Raw genomic sequence first — 7,422 nt, 5'->3', positions numbered from 1 at the left:
TAATCCCACTTTGCTAGAATAAACTATGAACTAAAGACCGCATGTGAATTAACAGTAGATCACTTTAAATAATGTCTTGACTATGTAAAAATACTCAGCATTGAATTACGTAGACTATCGCCTCACTAATCACTGTTAATAACGTCTAAAAGCCCACATCATAATCATATATTTTTTTCTTGCAAAGAACATTTGTGAAGGATATTATAAATAAGAAATTTAAGTAAAAAACACATGATTTTTATTTAAAAAAAAAAACAATATATTAGTGTTATATTGAAAGAATCAAAACTGGATATTGTTTAAATTATCAATGTATTTATTTTTTTTTTTTTTTGAAACAAAGGAGCTCAACACAAGAGTGGAGCGCAACAAGAACACAGATATAAAATAAAGACAACTAGGTAGCAAACAAAATCATATCCCCCTGTCATCTTCGGCATTGCCATCAACAACATAAGAGATTTTGATGCCTCCACTCCATCAATGTATTTATTATCTTAAACAATTTCAAATGTTTTTATAACCCTAATGTATTTAGTGTCACACTAATATATTTAAATGAAAATGATAGCAACTCTTTACTATACTCCTGGTCTAGTCCGTTCAGGATTATATACTCCTCAAGTTACAACTTTAGATACCTTAACTCTTCTTGAGTAACCTATGTTCCCTTCTCAGAATCTAATTTTTCATTTACTCCCATTGACCAAGCTAACAAGCATTTGATTGAATATTCTCAATGAGAGGGTTCGCGCAATGGTAGATCAGAGCTACATTTTGAAGCTCTATATATTAAGGTTCTACTCTTAGACACGGGTGATCTGATCTTGGATTTCACCGAATCTATTCATAACTATCCATACTCAATTTATATAACTATAACTTACTAAACAATTAACAACTCTTAACAGAAAAGTGAGAATTGAGAAAGAGAAACAGAGAATGGAGGTTATATAAATGAGAGCGTTTTTCATCTTTCTACTAGACTTGTTGGTAGTTTGATGAATTCTCTTAGCATTCCCCAAAAACTTTTAACTTATTATCAATTTCCACCACCAATTATTTATTCAACAAAACAATATAATATTAGTTATTTAATTTTTGTTTTTCTATTAATATTCCTAAATAATTTCCCATAAAAATCAAGAAGAGGAAGATTCAAGAATCAAGAAAAGAAGAAAAGACGGATAAAGAAGGAAGGAAGGAAAATTGGAAACCTGAGCAACGCAGCCACCAAGACCCATCCCTTCAAAAATCTGATGAAAAGCCAAAGCAGCAACGAGAGGCCTTATAGTGCAAACGTTCTGAGACATTCCCATCGTAACCCCAATTATCACCGAATGGAATATTATCCCAATCTCCAATACCTGAGAAACCATTTTCTGCTTCAATCTCAACAACATTTCCTCATCCGTCACCGCGGATCCTTCCGCCGCCACCGCTCCGGTGCTATCGCCGCCGTGACATCCTCCGCCGCCGCCGAGTTCGATTCTCGATTCCGCGGACGATGACTCCTTCTCGTTCGTCTTCACCGGCGCGTACTGCGCGTGCTCGACGTGAGAGCTTGCCACGAGGTCGACGGCGAGGGCAAGGAGTGCGCCGATTAGTGTGACGAGGCCGGAGAACGGGAAGTCGCGCCAGGGATGGCGCGTGGCGACGCGGCAGTCGGCGAGTGATGAGTAGGCGTCAGGGAGGACGTGAACGAGTGAGGTGGAGAGAATGACGCCGGCGGCGAAGCACTTGATGAGAGCGACAGCGCGGTCGTAGAGCGACTTTCCTTGGAAGAGACGGGCGAGGAGGACGGGAGAGGACATGCCGAGCATGCTGGTGAAGAAGATGACGAAGATGGAGAGGAACTTGAGGTGCGCCGCCGCGGATCCGTCTCGGCATGCGGTGGCGCGGGAGAGGATATCTGTCGCGCACGGTTGTGCCGACATTGTGTGATGAGTGGTGACTGGAGAGTGTGTAAGGGCATTGTGGTAACTGTGCTGTGGGGTTCGCAGTATGGATTCTCTTGATAAATGGTGACCAATATTTCGTTTTTCCTACGGGTTGGTTGCAATCTTAGTTCTTAGATGACTTTAATGCAATCACCAATTCACCAATATTCAGTCTTAACTCTTAACTCTTATAGACGGAAATTTGACTAATTTATTCTGATATCCTTATTTTTTCATTTTCAGAAATAAATATTTTATTTTTATTTTGATATATTAATAATGTTCTTGCCTGAGCGAACGGAGGTATAACTCGGTTCTTGACGAAGGTCGGTGATCCTTCCCTAGAAAGTGCGGTATACGTCGGTTGATTGGAGCGGGGGGTTGGGTACCTGCAAAGGCACTCCGATGCTTAAGTTAGTAGAGTAATATAGGTGTGTGAATGCTTTCTTTCATAAAAAGATGATCTTACCTTTAGTTGTTTCCTCGTCCCTTTATACCCGTGTGGACGAGGTTGTAACGTCTGAGGAGAGGATTGATTGCATATCCGACGTTATCAATTAGAGATTAATGCTGTCCTTCAAAAAGGTCGGTTATTACTGAGGATTATACGTTTCCGAGCTTATAACTTGTAACCGATGTTTACTGGTCATATCACAGCCCCCAAGCTTGTCCTGACTTAAAAGAGACAGGTTAAGCTTTTAAATTGTCGTTAGCGAGTTATAGTTCGGCGTATGGGGCCCCAGCTTAACGTGGTTCATTTAAGTAAAACCGTTTTGTGTTGAGAGGTTTTTGGGAGATGGAAGGGTAGTGGGAATTAATTCTTTTGGTTTTTTGTATCACACTTTATTTATTGTGTTAATAATAGTTGTGCTATTTCCAATGTGTTGCATCTACCGTTGGAAGTGGGTGGACTTTGAACGGTTGATATCGTCCTACGGATCTGAAAAGTTTTGTTAAATGAAAAGGAAAGGGACTTGGTGTTTTTCTTCCGTTGCAGTACAAGAAGTCTTCAGAGGCTCTTAAGGAGAATGAGTACTAGAGGTTAGTGAGATTTTCTTCATCTCTTATTCTCAGAAGTAGTTTTATTTTGTGTTCAAAAATGGGTGAGGGAAAGAAAAAGGTGTTGCCCAAGGTTGAAGACGGTGATTCTTATGACTGGGTAGATAGTGATGTTCAGATACGGGCTTCGCTTTTCTCTGATGTAGATAGTGTTGGCAGAGTGGTTTTGTCCAGGATAGTGAAACCAGGGTTTCGTCTGGAATTGTTGCCATGCAATCGGTCTGATCGAGTCTATCATAGGGGGAAAGATTTTGAGAGTTTTTATATGTACAGTCCTGTGTTGGAGGAGTTGCGTGTTAAGCTTCCTTTCTCCAGCTTCGAGTGTGATGTTATGACACAGATGAATTGTGCCCCTTCTCAAATCCATCCTAACGGCTGGGCATTTATTAAATGTTTTGAAATTTTGATGGATTTTCTTGAAGTTGAAACAGATTTAGAGTTGTTCTTTTCACTATTTCAAGCCAAAGGTGTTTGGAAAGGGTTATGGATAAATCTGAATAGCACCCCAGGTTTTGCTGTTTTCAAACTTTACAAATCATCTTTTAAAGATTTTAAAGAAATGTTTCTAAAGGTAAATCTGTAGATGAGGAATTTCCATTTTATCTTGATGAGCACTTGGGAGAGAAATTTCCCATGTATTGGTGTTGCCAACCAAATCATATACTAGGGCCCGAGCTTATTAGTGGTCGGAATAAATGCATTTTGTCTTTTCTGATTGAAATGGTGGATAAGGGTGGTTTAGTGTCTGTGTCAGAGTTGCTCCCCTGGGAGGATGACAAATCGGCCGTTTTGGATTATCTAGGTGAGGAATTTTGTGGATGTGGGCTATGTAACGTGAGGTATATTTGATCTGGTTTTGTTATAATAATTTTTTTTTTTTGTAGCCGGGAAGTATCCTGGAGTATCGGCTTCTAGCTTAAGGTCTCGTTTTAAGGCAAAAAATTTTGAAGGTTCCTCTTCAAACCCAGAAAAGGTGGATGGTGGGGCCGAGGTTAACCAACCTCCGAAGAAGAAGGGAATTGTGTTTAAGAAGAGGAAAACAGATTCGGTGGAGTTGGATGGTGGAGGAAGTAAACAAGAGATGTTATCACTGGAAGATTTGTCGAATTTTACCTTGAAACAAGAAAAATTGCACGCTTTTGATAATGAAGGGGAGAGTTCTTCTGTTTGGTGTCCGAAGTTTCCGTTTAACGTTGTTGCTGATGAGGTTGTTCAGTCATCTACCGACGTTTCTTTGGTGGAGGAGGTCGGGGACATAGGAGTCGATCAATTTCTGCAGGTTAGCTTTTTTTTTTTGTTATAGAGAAAATAGTATAGTTACTTACTTATGATCATTTTGAATGGTAGGTTCTGGGGTTTCGTCTTGCTAGTATTGGTCGCAATCAAGAGAAGAAACACAAAAAATTGTCGAATGATGCTTCTGCAGCTGTTGCTTTAAAGGAGGAGCTTCTGTTGAAAGACAAATCCTTGTCTGATCTGAAAGAAAAATTTGCTGAAGTTGAAAGTGAATTAAAGGATGAGAAGGAAGGTCGGGAAAAGGCAGTGAAATTATTGGCGAAGAAGGAAGAGGATCTGATTAGTCTAGGCAACCAAGTTATTGAATTGACTTCTAAAATGAAGGAAATGGAGGGTGCTAAAGAGGGTGACATTCTGGATACATTTGCAGAGGGGTTTGAGCGAGCTGTGACGCAGGCAAAATTTCTTGTACCTGACGCAGACTTCTCTGCCATGGACCCTGGGAAAATAATTCGTGACGGCGAGCTTGTTGATGACGAGGAAGTTGCCGAGGAAGGCGATGACAACTTAGCTGATTAGGGCTTTTATTAGCGTTTTGGGCTGTATTTTTGTGGAACCTTGTCTCTTACTTTTTGGAATAGGATCTGTGATTTGTGTATGTGTTGGGAACTTTCTGTTTGTGTTTGCTGAATGCATGTTAAGATTCTGGTTTATCCTTATGAGGATGTTTTGACTGTTTTAAGCGTTTGGTATTTGCTTAAATATTGCGCATTCGTTACTGAATAATGCGACTTTGTTTGGTAACCTTTTTGTGAAAGGTCGTTGGAGTCTGATAGTTTGGTAACAATTTTTACTGAAAAAATGCATGAAAAATATGCTAAGAAATGTTTAGTTTTATTATGAATAGTACCTTGACATGTTATATGTCGGTAAGCTAGCCTCGTTAAAACCTTCTTGAGCAAAACCTCTTTTGGGAAAAATCTCAAGTTAGGAAAAAGAGTACTAGCATGCTGTTGTCCTTAACTGTAGTATCGCTTTAAGGAGTGTACATTCCATGTGCTGGAGATTTTGTCTCCATCTAAATGTTCTAACTTGTAGGCACCTTTCCCTAAAACTTCACATATTCGATATGGACCGTCCCAAGTTGCTGCGAGCTTTCCATGGGTGGAAGGTCGGCGAGCCTGTTCTGTTTTTCTTAGTACTAAGTCGCCGATCTGGAATCCTCTGGGAATTAATTTCTTTGAATATCGTCGGGCAAGTTGCTGTTGTAATGCTCGGTGCCGAATGGCTGCTATATCTCTGATTTCTTCGGCTAGGTCAAGCTCGGCCAACCGAGCTTGGTCATGATTTATAGCTTGCGTTCTTAGCGAGCTTTGTGAGACTTCGATGGGTATCATCGCCTCCGAGCCATATACTAGACGAAATGGAGTTTCCTTAGTTGTTGAGTGTGTTGTAGTGTTATATGCCCATAGCACCTCTGGAATGAGCTCGGCCCACGCCCCTTTCGCGTTATCGAGCTTTTTCCTTAAAGCTTGTAAGAGGACCTTGTTCGCTGCCTCTGCCAACCCGTTTGATTGTGGGTGCTCTACAGATGAGAAGTGTTGCCTGATCTTTAGATTCTGCAAAAATTCTTTGAAATTGTGATCGGTAAATTGTCGACCATTATCAGTAATAACGTGCTGTGGTATGCCGAATCTACAGATAATATACTTCCAAACGAAATTTACCATTTGTGATGATGTTATTTTTGCTAAAGGTTGTGCCTCGATCCACTTAGAAAAGTAATCGATGGCGACTACCAGGTATTTTACCTGTCCCGAGGCCGTGGGGAAAGGGTCGAGGATGTCAATGCCCCATCTATTGAAGGGCCAGCTTACCACGGAATGATGAAGTTCCTCGGCAGGTAGGTTAATGATCGGTGCGTGCTTCTGGCATTTGTCACAAGGCTTGACTTTTTTGCTGCTGTCTTCCCACAATGTGGGCCAGTAAAATCCGGCTCGTAAAATCTTTTGTGCTAAGCTTCGAGCTCTGGTGTGTATTCCGCATATGCCTTCGTGGGCTTCAGATAAAATAAGGTCGGCTTCATCCCTGTCTAAACATTTTAAGAGTGGTCAAGAGTAGCCTCGCCTATATAAAGTGTTATTTAACAATGTAAAGAAAGATGCTTGTCTCTTAAACTTTTTCTTGTCTTGAATTTCATCAGGAATAGAACCATGGCGGAGGTACTGGAGATAAGAATTTTTCCAACTGTCTTTGTTCAGGGTAGTTAGAATCCTTATCGTATCAATGCTTGGTTTATCTAAAGTTGATTGCAACAGTTTGGCAGTGTGTGCTTGTGTTGTTGCTAACTTTGACAAAACATCTGCTCTATGATTTTGTTCTCTAGGTATGTGGTGTATTTTAACGTTCAGAAAGTTTGCTAACAGTTGTTGAACAACATCTAAATATTTTTGCAAAGTCTGATCTTTTACTTGGAAACTTCTGTTTACTTGTTGAACAACTAATAAAGAGTCACAAAGTATTGTTAAAATTTGTAATATTTAAATCGGCTGCTAACCTGAGCCCAGCAATGAGGGCCTCGTATTCCGCTTGGTTATTGCTAGCTTTGAAGGAGAAGCGGAGAGAGTGTTCCAGGACTATGCCGTCTGAATTTTCCAGTAGTATGCCGGCTCCAGACCCTTGAGGGTTTGAGGCACCATCAACAAACAAGGTCCATGTCTGGTTTACCTGTTCTGGGTGTGAGCTTGTTAATTCTGCAACAAAATCGGCTAACCATTGTGGTTTGATAGTGCCTCGTGGCTGGTATGAGATGTCAAACTCGGAAAGTTCGATAGACCACTTAATTAGTCGGCCCGCTAATTCAGGCTTACTGAGTATTTGACGAAGTGGGTAGTCGGTTCTCACGATGATTGTGTGGCTTTGAAAATAAGGTCGGAGTCATCTTGCAGAGAAGACCAGGGCTAGGGCGAGCTTCTCGAGTCTCGGATAACGAAGTTCTGCGTTCTGTAATGACTTGCTTACAAAATAGACTGGTCGCTGTTGCTTATCTTCCTCTGCAGTGAGAACAGAACTAATCGCCACGTCAGTGATAGATAAATACAAATATAGTGGTTTGCCAAGTTTGGGCTTCTGTAAAATTGGTGGTTTTGAAAGGAGTTGTTTTAAATCGGCGAACGCTTTTTCG

General features: G+C 40.7%; 1 protein-coding gene across 1 annotated transcript in view; it reads right to left on the bottom strand.

Annotated features, from left to right (window-relative positions):
• The window catches only part of LOC107458282 (zinc transporter 6, chloroplastic), a 2,961-nt gene extending 1,021 nt beyond the window's left edge, over positions 1 to 1,940 (bottom strand). The window contains exon 1 of the mRNA XM_016076489.3: positions 1,221 to 1,940. Within this exon, the coding sequence (XP_015931975.1) occupies positions 1,221 to 1,940 (720 nt within the window). The remainder of the gene's footprint in view (positions 1 to 1,220) is intronic.
• Positions 1,941 to 7,422: the final 5,482 nt, after the last annotated feature.

The sequence above is a fragment of the Arachis duranensis genome, chromosome 7 (genome assembly GCF_000817695.3).
Source record: "Arachis duranensis cultivar V14167 chromosome 7, aradu.V14167.gnm2.J7QH, whole genome shotgun sequence".
NCBI classification, from domain to species: domain Eukaryota; kingdom Viridiplantae; phylum Streptophyta; class Magnoliopsida; order Fabales; family Fabaceae; genus Arachis; species Arachis duranensis.
The sequence above is the reverse complement of the archived record's forward strand: the minus strand, read 5'-3'. Positions and strand labels throughout refer to the sequence as shown.